We start from the raw sequence: 16,770 nt of genomic DNA on the forward strand, positions 1-16,770 counted from the left end.
GTTCAGTTCAGTTCAGTCGCTCAGTCCTGTCCGACTCTTTGCGACCCCATGAATTGCAGCACGCCAGGCCTCCCTGTCCATCACCAACTCACGTCCATCGAGTCAGTGATGCCATCCAGCCATCTCATCCTCTGTCATCCCCTTCTCCTCCTGCCCCCACTCCCTCCCCAAATCAGAGTCTTTTCCAATGAGTCAACTCTTCGCATGAGGTGGCCAAAGTACTGGAGTTTCAGCTTCAGCATCATTCCCTCCAAAGAAATCCCAGGGCTGATCTCCTTCAGAATGGACTGGTTGGATCTCCTTGCAATCCAAGGGACTCTCAAGAGTCTTCTCCAACACCACAGTTCAAAAGCATCAATTCTTCGGTGCTCAGCCTTCTTCACAGTCCAACTCTCACATCCATACATGACCACAGGAAAAACCATAGCCTTGACTAGATGGATCTTAGCCGGCAAAGTCAAGTCTCTCCTTTTGAATATGCTATCTAGTAGGTGGTCATAACTTTTATTCCAAGGAGTAAGCATCTTTTAATTTCATGGCTGCAGTCACCATCTGCAGTGATTTTTGGAGCCCCCAAAATTAATTCTGACACTGTTTCCACTGTTTCCCCATCTATTTCCCATGAAGTGATGGGACTGGATGCCATGATCTTCGTTTTCTGAATGTTGAGCTTTAAGCCAACTTTTTCACTCTCCTCTTTCACTTTCATCAAGAGGCTTTTGAGTTCCTCTTCACTTTCTGCCATAAGGGTGGTGTCATCTGCATATCTGAGGTTATCGATATTTCTCCCAGCAATCTTGATTCCAGCTTGTGTTTCTTCCAGTCCAGCATTTCTCATGATGTACTCTGCACAGAAGTTAAATAAGCAGGGTGACAATATACAGCCTTGACGTACACCTTTTCCTATCTGGAGCCAGTCTGGTGTTCCATGTCCAGTTCTAACTGTTGCTTCCTGACCTACATACAGATTTCTCAAGAGGCAGGTCAGGTGGTCTGGTATTCCCATCTCTTTGAGAATTTTCCACAGTTTATTGTGATCCACACAGTCAAAGGCTTTGGCATAGTCAATAAAGCAGAAATAGATGTTTTTCTGGAACTCTCTTGCTTTTTCCATGATCCAGCGGATATTGGCAATTTGATCTCTGGTTCCTCTGCCTTTTTTAAAACCAGCTTGAACATCAGCAAGTTCACAGTTCACGTATTGCTGAAGCCTGGCTTGCAGAATTTTGAGCATTACTTTACTAGCATGTGAGATGAGTGCAATTGTGCGGTAGTTTGAGCATTCTTTGGCATTGCCTTTCTTTGGGATTGGAATGAAAACTGACCTTTTCCAGTCCTGTGGCCACTGCTGAGTTTTCCAAATTTGCTGGCATATTGAGTGCAGCACTTTCACAGCATCATCTTTCAGGATTTGAAATAGCTCTACTGGAATTCCATCACCTCCACTAGCTTTGTTCGTAGTGATGCTTTCTAAGGCCCACTTGACTTCACATTCTGTTATAAATATCATTATTGATACAGCATGGATAATGAGAGGAAACTGAATGGGAGGAAACTGGAAGAAAAGGCAACACTACCTGTATCTGCTCTGCTGACAAGCCACCCCTGACCAAGTAGCAGTGTGATTCGGGGAGAAATACTTACGGGGACTTTTTGTGGTTCGTCAGGGCAAAGATAACTGAAGGCAGCTCTGTGGTGCTTTTCATTGCCATGAAGGGACTACGGATGCATTGGAGCTATGCTTCACACTTCTGAGAAAGCTACACATGGCTGTGGCACTTTGGCCTGAAATGTACATTCAGTGTTCAGGTCCTAATATCTGCACATCTCTACTGGAGATGATAGCATGGGTTAGAAGTGCTTTTTCTTTATAGTTCTCTCATTTCCAAATAGAGGTTTTCACTCAGTCAAAAACCTTTTAGTAAGATATTTCCTATGCTTTGCTGAGTATTTTCTGAGCTCATAATACCCCTTCCTCAGTCTATTTATAAGAAGCAAATGCTGAGTTAGTATCATATTATTAGGGAAAGTTATAATTTCCTTAAAATTATTTTTTAAAATCAACTAACCTGTTGAAATATCTCACAATTACACTTAAAGGTACACTTATGGAATATTATAAATAGTCTAAACTGGAGAAAATATTGACCACCTGGTTACTTAGCTTTCAGCTTTATCAAATCTTTATATTTTGACATATTTATTCCAAAATTTAAAAAAAATTAGATACAGTTGATGCCCCCCGTTTTGTGCCCTTCTTCCTCAGAGTGAACATTTCATTTTAAAAATATGTTTTGATTTACTTATCTTTTTGTGGCATCTACTACTTATCCCCCCAAAACAGACTCTTCTTTGACCATTTTTCTACCACCTTGATTTTTTTTTTCTCTTTTTGGTAGGAGTTCTTTATATATTCTAGATAGCAATCTACAGTCAATTTTTTAATTTTTAATTGGAGGATAATTGCTTTACAATATTGTGTTAGTTTCTTGCCATACGTCAACACAAATAAGCCATAGGTATACATATGTCAGCTTTCTTTGGAACCTCGCTCCCACCTCCCTAAGTCAATTATTTTTGATGCAAATATTTTCTCCCAGTCTGTGGTCTGCCTTTTAACCTTTCTAGAGTGCTTTTTGTTGACTGTAAGTTTTAAATTTTAGTAGGGTCAAATGTATCCATCTTACCTTTATAATTTAAGCTTTCACATCTTGTGTAAGTGGGTCTTCCCTTCCCCACGGTCACAAAAATAAATCCTCTATATTTTATTCAAGAAGTTTTAAAGTTTCCCTTTAAGTTTAGGACACTGATTCTGTGGAATTTATGTTTATGTTCAGCAAGGTAGATATCTAATTTTACTTTTCACAAAGATAATCAATTGTGTCATCGCTGTTTACTGACTAGACCATCTTTTTCCACTGATTTTCAGTGCCAATTCAATGGTATATCAGGTCTCCATGTATTCTATTTTGTTCCACTTGTCTGTATGTCTATATAATAAGTGATCAGTGAACATTTCTGTTGACTAGAGGCAGATATATATACAGGAAAGTAACAGAAAATTAGACTGGAAACCTAGACTAAGTACATTTCTGGTAGAACTTTGAATACTATTACTGGTCTCCCACCACCCTCAAATCCAGTCAGGAAGCAGTCATCCATCTATAGCAGGGGTCAGCAAGTTATGGCCTGTGGGCTAAATCCAGTCTGACCTCTGTTTTTATAAATAAATGTTTATCAAAATACATTTATTTATGTATTGTCCGTGGCTACTCTGACTACAATGGCAGAACTGAAGAGCTGTGACAGAGATCATACGGCCCCTAAAACCTGAAAGATTTCCTACATGGTCCTTTACAGAAAATGTTCACCAGCCCCTGATCTAAAGACCTGACCAAAATCTCAGCATAGATCCCATGGCTCTAATGCCTCTTTATGGCCTACATAATTCTGCTGCCATAACCAAAGTAGTCAGTTTTGGCTGACAATGACAATAAAATTCCTACTTAAGACATTAGGGTATTCCCCTTTTCTTTCAATTTACTCTAAGGAATTTATAAAAGATATTCTCATCTAGTGAGGGGGTGTGGGGGAGAAATGGATGAAGGCAGTCCCAAAGTACAAACTTCTAGTTATAAGATAAATAACAGGGATATAATGTCTAACATGATTAACATAATTAATACTGATACATGTTATATGTGAAAGTTGTTTGGAGAGTGAATCCTGAGAGTTATTATCACACACACAAAATTTTTTTTCTTTGTTTTATTTTGTATCTACATGAGATGATGGATGTTCACTGGACTTCAATGGTAATCATTCCACCAAGCATGTAAGTCAGGTGGTGCTAGCAGTAAAGAACCCACCTGCCAATGCAGGAGACACAGAGATGCAGGTTTGATTCCTAGGTTGGGAAGATCCCCTGGAGGAGGAAATGGCAACCCATTCCAGTATCCTTGTCTGGAGGATCCCACTGATAGAGGAGCCTGGCAGGCTACAGTCCATAGGGCCGCAAAGAGTCTGACACGACTGAAGTGATTTAGCACCCACACATGCATGTAAGTCAAATCAGTATGGTCTACACCTCAGTTATACAGTGCTATATATCAAATATATCTCAATAAAACTGGAAGAAAAAACAAAAATAGACATTCTCATCTACACTGACAGCATAATTTTACCTCTGGAACCATGACAAAATTTAAAATGTAATTGAATACATTTGTTAATTATTCTGGAGATGGAAGCAGGCCCATTATATTCTCTTTCTCAAATTTCAGACATAAATGAGTCTTTGGCATGTGTTAAGTTCCCAAAAAACAATGCAGTTTGACTCCCAAACTTGCTTCCTTACAGATAAAGCTGTCATTGGGTTAGGATATAATCTTTTGCTTTCAAAAAAATTCGATACACAAAAAAACATACATTTAAAAATATTTCTGGTCTTTAATAGATAGATATCTATTCCAAAGTCAATGCTGCTTATTATATTCTAAAGGCTAAATTACCAGAGAACAGGGAAGCTTTACCTAAATCACACTGCTCAACCTACTTCACCTATAGGAAACGTCAGTTTTAAGAAAAGGAACGGAGAGAGTAAGGGCTCACCTCCTTAGCTAGAGGAGAGAAGGGAGGAACTGAGTAAAACCCAGCAAACTGGCTAGTCTTGGATAAATAACTGAAGGGAGCCAGACAATGGGTCTCCTGCATCTCCCGAGAGAAAAGTCCACAGCACAGCATTCCAGGTATCTAGCTCACGGCTGCCAGGTGCAAGGAGCCAGATCAGAGAAAGCACCAAGACCTTACACCAGCTGAATTCAAGGTAGCGCAGGTCATTTCTACCTGCTACATGCATTGTTCTTAGGAGAGTGAGAAGAGTTATCCAAACCAAAGACTATAATAGGTTGTAAAAGGAAGTCTGAAATAATAATTTCTCATTAGGGAAAAACAAAATTATTCTGTGGTGAGCAGGAGAAAAGGAAAAGGAATTTTGACCCCTGCTCCCCTTCCCAGTTCCCAGGTCTCTTTGGCTATGGTGTCTCCTCCCCAGAGATGGAAAAAACCTGGCTGCCTATATACCCCTGATTAATGGAAACAGAAATTTTCAGAGCAGCTCCACACTCTGTTTAATTCTTTCCCTCCATGACTCTAGAAATGCTTGATTTGGCTGTGTAAAAGTAATACTAATTATAGTGATTTACATGAACTACTTACCATTTATGCCTAATTACCTCACAGCACAATAACAATTATGCATACATTAAACGTGTCAGATTAACCTGGCTGTAAGTTTTATTTGATAACAAAAGTAAAATGTTCATAAATGCTCATTCTTCCTAGTTTGTTGCTCATATAGCATGGTCATCTGCTCATAACTTTTTCAAATTTTTACTAGAGAAGACATTTGCGACATAGGTAGGTGAAAGCAGCCTAATAGTCTGCCACCAATTCTCCTCACTGATAATAACTCCAGCATTTTGCGAAGAATGTGCATTTTATTCTAACATTATGGCTTACCTTTACAGAACGTTTCTTAGGAGTACAATTTAAGTCTACCAGAGTGAATATTTAAACATCTGTACCAAAAACAAAGTCAAATCTGCACATATGCTAACTGAAATCCAGTCAGACAAAGACCATCCTGTATGTTCTCACTTACAGGAATAATTTTACAAGAGCCTAACTCATAGGATGGTGGTTATCAAGAGCTGTGGGGCAGGGGAATTGGTGAAATATTGGTCAAAGGGTACAACCTCCCAACTATAAGATCTAATGTGCAGCATGGTGACTATTATTAATAATATAGTAGTATATTAATATTTGAAAGTTGTCAGAAGAGTAGATCTTAAATGTTTTCACCACAAAGAGAAATAGTAATTATGTCAGGGGATACGCTGTGGCTGCTGCTAAGTCACTTCAGTCGTGTCCGACTCTGTGTGACCCCACAGATGGCAGCCCACCAGGATCCCCCGTCCCTGGGACTCTCCAGGCAAGAACACCAGTGTGGGTTGCCATTTCCTTCTCCAATTTATGAAAGTGAAAAGTGAAAGTGAAGTTGCTCAGTCATGTCCAACTCTTAGTGACCCCATGGACTGCAGCCTACCAGGCTCCTCCGTCCATGGGATTTTCCAGGCAAAAGTACTGGGGTGGGGTGCCACTGCCTTCTCCAATGTCAGGGGATATAGGGGTTAACTAATTTTATTATCGAATCATTTAGCAATGTACTCAGGTATGAATCATCACACTGCACAATTTAAACTTAGATATGTTATCTGTCAATAGTATCTCAATAAAGCTGGGGGAAGAATCAAATGTCCATGAAACTGCAAACCCTATTTATGAAAATCAAAAATTCTACATACTGGGCTTCCCTGGTGGCTGAGTGGTAAAGAATCAGATTGCCAATGCAGGAGACACGGGTTTGATCCCGGTCCAGAAAGATCCCACACGCTGCAGAGAAACTAAGACCGTACACCATGAATCTTGAGCCTGTGTCCTAGAGCCCAGGAACTGCAACTACTGAGCCCTGAGGCCACGTGCCATAACTACTGGAGCCCACACGCCCTAGAGCCTGTGCTCTGCAACAAGAGAAGCCACCACAAGGAGAAGCCCACACACTGCAACTAGAGAGGAGCCCCATCTCACAGTAAGGAAAGAACAGCCCACACAGCAACAAAGATCCAGCACAGACATAAACAACATTATTAAAAAAACAAAAAAAGGGATTCTACACCACTAACAAAGTTCTACTGCTGGAAAATCTAACAGTTTACATTTTCACTTCTCTGATAATTGGCATGTCAGTATTTTTAGAAGAAATAGTCTTGTGGCATCTTTATAATCTTCAAAACTGAAGTTTTACATGTTTTATTCAGACTAAATTTGCTATTTGGGTCTTCTGCAATGCTAAATATTTTGTGGGCTTAAGAAATGACAGGACAAATAAAAAAGATGTTGATCAATCTACTAAATATTCATTCACATATGCATTGGGATTAACAAATATAAGCTTTCACTAGACACATTAGAAACTACCTGACTTGTCCAATTTTCTCCTTACATAAGAATTACACAATAAAACAAGGGCCTCTAGATAGTAAAGTATTGCATTTATTTACTGCTAAATAGCTGTCTATTTAGAGGCAGATTCAGCATAGCCAATTTATATATCAAAGGTGGAATAAGATAAAAAGTCATGAGAGAAATTTTAACTTTCAGATAACAAAAATCTGGTAGTTAAAACATCCTGTCTCCTGGCTAGGACACATAACAAAGTTGTTAATTTATTTGGAAGACCTCCTGTAATGCAAACTATAATTAAATATGCAGTACTTAAGCAATCTATGTTTTCCAAACTTCCTACTTCTTGATTCACCCATAAACTTTCGAGAACACAAGAGAAAGAGAAAACGTTGGCCATCAAAAGGGATAATTCAACATTATTTCCCATAACCATTGTGCTGGACTAGCCAACACACCCTGGCGCCCAGCCTCACAGTGCACTTCTGAGGGAAACTGCCCTGCTCACGGGAGCACTGGGTAGCACCTTATACAGAGAGCCAGGCTTTGTGTTGACTAGCAGCCCCTGGGAAACTGGTGTGAAACTTCTGCCCAAACAGGGATGAAGGATTTGGGTGGCCTCTCAGATTCTTCCTCGGGAATTTAAACCACAGACACAGGAAAAGAAATGAAAAGCTGGTAGGACGAACAGAGCGGGAAAGAGAATGGGGAAAAGGAGCAAAGAGTAAACAGATCACTCTTTATGAATGGCAAGGCACTGGAGAATCAACAGGGACCGCTTCCTACAAGTCATCAGAGCTTTCAGAGCCACTGTGCTCAGGTGCTCAGTCATGTCTGACTCTTTGCAACCCCGTGGACTGTTGCCTGCCAGGCTCCTCTATCCAAGGAATTCTCCAGGAAAGAAAATTGGAGTGGGTTGCCATTTCCTCCTCCAGGGAATCTTCCCAACCCAGGGACTAAACCCATGTCCCTTGCATCTTCGGCATTGGCAGGTGGATTTTTTACCACTGCACCACCTGACAATGGTGCCAAAAGCTGGTGCAGGCTCTATGAGGCCTGGCTGAGTGATGGAGATGCCCTTTGTTGCTATTTTCTTTTATAATCTTGTTCTACATCTCCATTTCTTTCTCAAGCCTAAATAATACTTTATTGTTTTTAACCAAAACATGTTAATACAATGCAGTGTTTCTCCTTACATAAAAATAAAACCATTTTGTTACATTCTCAAGTGCTTTTTAAAAAGTAAAATTACTTTCAGCAGAACTTACAAATAAAGTACTATTGTTATAGTTATATTGTTATTGTTATATTGTTATACAGTACCTTTCTTATAAAGACCTTATAATAAAAGGATATTTGTGTTAAGGGGGGGTAAGTAGTTTGGTCAGTCGATTAAAGGAAAACTAGTTTCTTGGGTTGAACCATAATATCCCTCATAATTCAAGGATCACACCACTGATAACAGAGCTTCTATAGCAGGACAAGGAATGAGAGTTTCTCCTGTTGTTTCAGAATTTCAGCTAAAACTCAAAGCTGAGGACAAGAGAAACAGGTCTCCCTATACACTGCAGAGAGGCACTAGCTGTATATATGCAGGAATTCCTTAAAAAGAGGGGGGTCACCAGAAAACAGCCTCACAACCAAAGTAATCAAGGTAGAAAATTGTTAGCTGGGTAAACAATTATGTGGCATTTTCCCTGGATGAACCAACCTCATGTCAAGTGCAAGGGGTCCCCAAGAGAAACATCCAAACAGATTAGAATTAAGGCAAAATGGGCATCCTCTCCCCAGCTGGATGCTCACTTATGTTGAGAAAATCTGCAGACAGCTACCCAAGTAGGGTGTGAAAGAGTTCACAGAAGAACCTGACATGTATGTGTCCCCAGGAGCGCAGGGGCACACAGAACAGACATTGGTGTTTGCTTCTTAAATCTGCAGAAGTCCAAGGGCAGGAGACTGACTGAAGCTGCCCACGCAGGAGGGTTTGGAGAAAGGAGGTGTGTTACTTGGGGGTGGTCTCAGTAGACACCACAAAGGTGACCTGGCTAGAGCTGTCCTGAAAGGACCCCACTGAAGAAGGCTAAGTGCAAGGGCAAGGCTATGCCCGCACCACAGGGTCGTGCTGTGAGATGTTTGCTCCTTAGAATCATAGGAGGTTGGTCACAGTGACGCAGCGGGGAGGTCCTCATGGGAGTCCTGAAGAACGCACACAATGCTCCTCACAGAGAGCTAGCACGTCAGCATCTACCACACAAATGGCCCTTAACTGGCCACTCAAGACTCTGCTGTTTCACTCTAATCGTCTATCCCCCGCATTCTGACCCTAGGGAAGCCAAGCTAGCAGAGAGAGGAGAAGGGGAGAGAAAAAAGAACAAGTCACTCCTTCTTCTCTGCTACTGATCCCAGGCCAGGCTGAGCTAGAGCGAGGGGGAAGCTTTGAATTGCATACAAGTTTTCACTGTAACTGGTATTTAGGTATTCTTTTTACTACCTCAGTATGAAGCTATTTGAATCCCCTTGAAGGTAAAAGAAAGCTATAGAACATCAAGAGGTCAGAAATGGGGATCCAACAGAGCTGGTTTAAAGGAACTGGAAGGAAATTTTCAAGCTCTTTCATGAGTGTACCCAACTGCATTTAATCTAGTTTTAAAATGCTCACACTTTTAACTATTTCATCTTTAACATGACACAAATCTTACCTTAGAAAAAAGGCCTTCTTCCTCTATCCTGTATCCTTTAAGGTCCTCATGCAGTTTCTGCAGACACTGTATGACTCTTCTTTGATGTTCATCATCTTTTAGCTCACGAGCTTTGATCAGAAAGTCATAGTGGTCCAATGGCCCATGGCAAACAGCTAAAGCTTTTGAATAAGCCTCTGTAGCAGCAGTTGGAGACATACTCTCAGGGGGCTGAACTGAATAGGCTATAAACAAATACATATATATATGTAAGATTTAAGACTTTCTGAAATGAAGGTATTTCATAGTGCTTGATACTCTTTCTTAAAACTTTTAACCAATTACAACTGTACATATTTGAGCAGCTGTTGTAAAAATCATTTTGATGAAAACCATAATATAAAACACATTTTGAGGACTTCTCCGGTGGTCCAGTGATTCACACTCTGTGTTCCCAACGCAGGGGGTCTGGTTGGATCCCTGGTTAGGGAACTAGATCTCACATGCTACAACTAAGACTCAGAGCAGCCAAATAAATATATAATTATTTTTAAAACATACACATTTTGTACAATAAATATATAAATGATTGACTCAATTTAATAAACCCCAAACTCAGAACCTATCACTATAACCCCTCTTCTAGGAAGCCTTTGTGCGTGTGTTTAGTCACTCAGTCATGTTCTGCTCTTTGTGACCCCAGGGACTGTAGGCTCCTCTGTCCATGGGATTCTCCAGGCAAGAATACTGGAGTGGGTTGCCATGCCCTCCTGCAGGAGATCGTCCCAACACAGGGATTGAACCCAGGTCTCCCACATTGCAGGTGGATTCTTTACTGTCTGAATCACCAGGGAAGCCCTCTAAGAAGCCTAACCCCCTCTACAGTGACAGCTTTACCTCCACTCCATTGAATGCCACCAAGGTTCATTGCATCCTTCCCCACAGCAGACGTGGTGCCTTTCTTTGCATTAGGCCTAAATCTGGTTCTTTAATACCAAGGCAGAGACTTAGAGACTAGTCGCAAAGGGTTTTCTGTTGCCTCTTAATCCCTATCCAAAACAACACAGCATTCAGACGTTACCATGTTGAATTCAGTTCTCTGCTTACAAGATTCCTTCTCTTTTTCCATTACCTTTAGGTTGAACACAAAGAGATGAGAGACAAGAAGAGTGTTTCAAAGCAGAAAACTGATTATCTATGGTAAGGTCCAGTTATAACTCCATTCCTTATTTGGGCCAGGTTCAAGCTGGCACATTTTTAGGCAAAGATTTTGCAAGGATATTTTGCCAGAGTTTCTCTTGTTTCATTGAATAACATGTTTCCTTTGTTCCAATAATATGAAAATTACTTAATTTAGGAAAAAAATTAAGTCACAACATTATTTTCCTCTTTTTCTAAGAAAGGAAAAAAAAATCCTTAAATATACTTTGACTGTTGAGGATAGGGCAGGGCTATCCCCTAATAACTGTTCTCCCTTTCTAAACAGGGGTTTTAGCTGGGTACAAGTCAGCCCAGTAAAATATTCCATACCCTGGTCTCTCTGGCAGCTAGGATGGCCACGTGACTAATGGGATGTAAGCTGAAATGTGTGCGCTCTGCTCCGGAGCACTTAAAGGGAAAGGGCAAATTCCCCTCCTATCTTTCCCTCCCCTCCCTCTGTCTGGAAAGAAAGTGCCATGGCTGCAGCTGGAAGAGCCAACCTGGCAAGGAGAGGCACACAGAATGCTGAGCAAAGCAGAGCAAAGTTCCCCAACAATGCTGAGCTGCCAAACCAGCTCTGGACCACCTGCCTGGATTTTTATGTAAAATAAACGTCTATCTTGCTTTTCAAGCAGTGTATTTTGGGGTCTCTTTGTTACAGAGGCCTAAATTGTACCCTAACTAATACATGGGGCTTACAGCCTGCAATAGAGAACCAAACTAAGGGTCTCCTGGGATCCTAGGCCTCATAGGACCAAGGACAAGGTTTGGGTTCATGCTGAAACTGAAGGCACAGGTTGAGAGTTCCGCAGAGGTTTCCAGTGATTTGAGACGTTTACCAGGGTGGTATAAGAAACATACTTGCAGTTTGTCCACAGTCCCTGGCACAGAGCTCATAAAATCCTTGGAATTTCCTAAGTGATAGAGCATCTTTTATTATTCATAATGAGCCTCTTTCTATCACACATATGCTAATGAACTCAGGGAAGGTCCTGAAAATAGTCTCAGGACAGGGCTGGTTCCCAGAAAGACCAAGTGTTTAGAAAGTTGGAACTTTCAGTCCCATCCACCAACCTATGAGGGCAAGGAAGGCTGGAGATTAAACTCTATAAACACTCTAGAACAATAAGATTTGGAGAGCAGCCAGGATGGTGAACACCTCAAGGGAAAGTGACGTATCCAGAGAGAGCATGGAAGCCCCATCCCTTTCCCCTGTGCATCCCTTCCATTTGCCTTCCATTTACCCTTTATATACAAACTGATAAACATAGTTAAAGTGTTTCTGAGTTCTCTGACCATTACTAGAAAATTATCAAACTTAGCTAATTATCAACCCCCTGAACTTGAATTCAGCCACGCAGGAGGGTGGGAAGCAGGGCAGCACAGTTGCAGCTGGCCTCTGAAGTGGCACCATTTTCATGGGACTGGCCCTTTAACATGTGGGAGCTGATGCTACTACCTTCAGGTAGATAGTGTCGGTATCCACTGCTGGATACCCAGTAGTGTTGGACGATTTGAGACCCTCACAACCAGGGAAAATGCTCTTTTCCACTCCCTGTAATCAACTAAGTAAAATACCTAAGATAATGCTAATTTCCTTCTCCATCCCCAAACCCCTTCCCCAGACCGCAACCAGATCCTCAGCCAATCAATCATCAATGCTACCCAATTTTCTGTGTGTATGTTAGTCGCTCAGTTGTGTCTGACTCTTTGCAACTCTGTGGACTGTAGCCCACCAGGCTCCTCCGTCCATGGGATTTTCCAGCGGCAATCCACTGGAGTGGGTTGCCATTTCCTTCTCCAGAGGATCTTCCCAACCCAGGGATCAAACCCAAGTTTCTCACATTGCAGGCAGACTCTTTACCGTCTGAGCCACCAGAGAAGCTCTCTACACAATTTCACATCCTAAAGTCTCTCTAATCCACTCCCTCCTCCTTTTTCATATAACCATTCCAGCCAAGGCTCTTAATTATCTCTGTCTTGGTCTCCCTGCCACTGATCATCTCCAACCTCAAATTTATCTTGATCACAATCTCTTAAAAAAATATCTTCCATCAACAACAGAAATGATCCTGCTAAAATCCAAATGTGATTTTACCAATATTTGGCTTAAAATTCATCTCACTGTTTAAAGAAGTGATTTTCAAATGTAATTTTAACAGCAGCACCTTTTTTATATACAAAACCTTCCATCGGATCCTAAATTTACTTAAGAGAAAAGAAGAAAGGGGTAACAAAGTCCCATCCTCTTCATATCTCCCTCATTCTCACATCCATATCCCTTCATTTCCAAAGTAGCCCCTAAGGCCTCTTCCCCACCTTACAGGATCACATTAAGTGAGAACAGTGCACAGAAAAGAGTTAACACAGCAGGCCTCAGACTGCAGAGCTTAGAAATGCCTGCTTGCAAAAGTGGGACCTTGACTGGGAACTTGAATTCCCAGAGGGTTCCCATCAATCCCAGAAATAGTGAGTGACTCACTGTGACTAAATGCTTATATTATATATAAGCAATATGGTTTATGCGGAACACCTAGTTCCCTTCTACAAGTCTGGAATTTTGGCACAGGCTAGGCAGAGGGTGAGCTTCCCAGGTGGCACTAGTAGTAAAGAACCCACCTGCCAATTCAGGCAGTATAAGAGATGCAGGTTTAATCCCTGGGTAGGGAAGATCCCCTGACAGAGACCATGGCAATCCACTCCAGTATACTTGCCCATGCAAAGAGGAGCCTGGTGGGCTACAGTCCATAGGGCTGCAGAGTCAGACATAACTGAAGCAACTAAACATGCACGCATGGACAGGCAGAGGGTGCGTCCATAACTACCAGTCGACCCTAGGCCTTGAGTCTCTAATGAATCTTCCTGACAGACACCATTTCACACCCGTTGTCAAAGTTGCTGGAGGTATTAAGCATGTTCTGTTTGACTCCACTGAAAGATGCTTATATGCTTCTAATTTTTTCCCAAACTTTCCCCCACATGCCTTTTCCCTTTGCTGATTGTGCTTTGTATCCTTTCACTATAATAAATGGTAGCCTTGAGTACAACTATATGCTGAGTCCTCTGAGTCTTTTAGTAAATCCCCAGAGGGTAGTCTTAAGGGGATCCCCAACACACATGGTGTTCTCATTCTGAGGTTCAAGGAATCAATAAGCACAGAAAAAGCATTTGACAAAAACTAACACCCATTCATGATAAGAACTCTCAGTAAGCTAAGAATAGAGGGAACTTCCTTATCTTGATAAAGAATATCTACAAAAACCCTATAGCTAAAAATATACTTAAGAGTAATAGCCTAGAAGTTTCCCACTAAGATCAAGAACAAGTAAAGGATGTCCCCTCTCTTCACTCCATATCAACACAGCATTAAATAATGCCATAAGACAAGAAGAGGAAATAAAAGGTATGCAGATTGAAAAGGAAGAAATAAAATGTCTGTTCCCAAATGACATGATTGTCTATATAGAAAATAAAAAAGAAACAACAAAATAAGACTCCTAGGACTAACTAGCAGTTCCAATAAGGTTATAAGATACAAGGTTAATATACAAAAGACAATCACTTTCATATATGCCTGCAGTGAAAAGTGGAATGTAAAATTAAAAACAATAGCATTTAAGGACTTCCCTGGTGGTCCAGTGGCTAAGATTCTCCACTCCCAATAGAGGGAGCCCAGGTTCAATGCCTGGTCATGGAACTAGCAATCCCCCATGCCACAGCTAAAGATTCCCACACACCACAATGTAAGATCAAAGATCTTGTGTGCCACAACTAATACCAGCATAGCTGAATTAATAAATTTTTTTTAAAATATCACTTACATTAGCACTCCCAAAAATGAAATACTAAGGTGTAAATCCAACAAAATATGTAAAAGATCTATATGCAGAAAATGACAGAACACTGATGAACAAAATCAAAGAACTTAAAAATGGAGAAATATTGTATGCGCACGGATAGACTAAATATTGTCAAAATGTCAGTTCTTCCCAACTTGATCTACAGATTCTCAATTAAAATTCTGGCAAGTTATTTTGTGGATACTGACAAAATAAGTCTAAAGTTTAAATGAAGAAGCAAGAGAGACCAAAAATAACCAACACAATACCAACAGAGAACAAAATTGGAGGACACTACCCAACTTCAAGACCTACTATAAAGCTACAATAATCATTATAGCACCATATTGCCAAAAGAATAGACAAACAAATCAATAAAACAGAACAGAGAGTCCAGAAATGCAGCCACATACATATATTCAATTAATTTTGACAGAGGAGTAAAGGTAATACAGTGGAGCAAAGATAATCTTTTCAATAAATGATGCTGGGACAACAGCACATCCACATGCAAAAAAGTGAATCTAGACACTTACACTTCACAAAAATTAACTCAAATTGCTTCACAGGGGGTCTTCCTTGGCAGTCCAGTGCCTAAGACTGCACTCCCAATGCAGGGGGGCCCAGGTTCAATCCCTAGTCGGGGAACTAGATACCACATGCCTCAATCAAGAGTTCATATGCCACAACTAAGACCAGGTGCAGCCAAATTAATATTTTTTTTTAATGTATCATAGGACTAAATATAAAAAACCAAACTATAAAATTCTTAGAAGATATCATGCAATACAGGCAAAACCTAGATGATCTTGTGTACCGTTTTAACTTTTTAGATACAATACCAAAGGTACAATTCATGAGAGAAATCATTGGTAAGCTAGACTTAGTTCAGTTCAGTTCAGTCACTCAGTTGTGTCCCGACTCTTTGCGACCCCATGAATCGCAGCACGTCAGGCCTCCCTGTCCATCACCAACTCCCAGAGTTCACTCAGACTCACGTCCATAGAGTCAGTGATGCCATCCAGCCATCTCATCCTCTGTCGTCCCCTTCTCTTCTTGCCCCAAATCCCTCCCAGCATCAGAGTCTTTTCCAATGAGTCAACTCTTCACATGAGGTGGCCAAAGTCCTGGAGTTTCAGCTTTAGCATCATTCCTTCCAAAGAAATCCCAGGGCTGATCTCCTTCAGAATGGACTGGTTGGATCTCCTTGCAGTCCAAGAGACTCTCAAGAGTCTTCTCCAACATCACAGTTCAAAAGCATCAATGCTTCGGTGCTTAGCCTTCTTCACAGTCCAACTCTCACATCCATACACGACCACAGGAAAAACCATAGCCTTGACTAGATGGACCTTAGTCAGCCAAGTAATGTCTCTGCTTTTGAATATGCTATCTCGGTTGGTCATAACTTTTCTTCCAGGGAGTAAGCGTCTTTTAATTTCATGGCTGCAGTCACCATCTGCAGTGATTTTGGAGCCCCTCAAAATACAGTCTGACACTGTTTCCACTGTTTCCCCATCTATTTCCCATGAAGTGATGGGACCGGATGCCATGATCTTCGTTTTCTGAATGTTGAGCTTTAAGCCAACTTTTTCACTCTCCACTTTCACTTTCATCAAGAGGCTCTTTAGTTCCTCTTCACTTTCTGCCATAAGGGTGGTGTCATCTGCATATCTGAGGTTATTGATATTTCTCCCAGCAATCTTGATTCCAGCTTGTGTTTCTTCCAGTCCAGCATTTCTCATGATGTACTCTGCATAGAAGTTAAATAAGCAGGGTGACAATATACAGCCTTGACGGACTCCTTTTCCTATTTGGAACCAGTCTGTTGTTCCAACATGCGTTCCCAAACATGACCCCCCCTCCCACCTCCCTCCCCACAACATCTCTCTGGGTCATCCCCATGCACCAGCCCCAAGCATGCTGCACCCTACGTCAGACTCCATGTCCAGTTTTAACTGTTGCTTCCTGACCTGCATACAGATTTCTCAAGAGGCAGGTCAGGTGGTCTGGTATTCCCATCTCTTGAGGAA

At 41.2% G+C, this 16,770-nt stretch overlaps 1 protein-coding gene across 6 annotated transcripts in view; it reads right to left on the reverse strand.

Moving 5' to 3' along the window:
• Nucleotides 1-16,770, reverse strand: part of AFG1L (AFG1 like ATPase) — a 197,326-nt gene that overhangs the window by 161,981 nt on the left and 18,575 nt on the right. For all 6 annotated transcript variants that reach the window (XR_011258582.1, XR_011258581.1, XR_011258580.1 and 3 more), the window contains exon 2: nucleotides 9,723-9,946. Coding sequence is in view for 3 of the 6 variants with exons in the window: in XM_069598185.1 (XP_069454286.1) it covers nucleotides 9,723-9,946 (224 nt within the window). In the remaining 3 variants the exon portion in view is untranslated. The remainder of the gene's footprint in view (nucleotides 1-9,722; nucleotides 9,947-16,770) is intronic.

Source organism: Ovis canadensis, chromosome 8 (genome assembly GCF_042477335.2).
Source record: "Ovis canadensis isolate MfBH-ARS-UI-01 breed Bighorn chromosome 8, ARS-UI_OviCan_v2, whole genome shotgun sequence".
In the NCBI taxonomy this organism is placed as follows: Eukaryota; Metazoa; Chordata; class Mammalia; order Artiodactyla; family Bovidae; genus Ovis; species Ovis canadensis.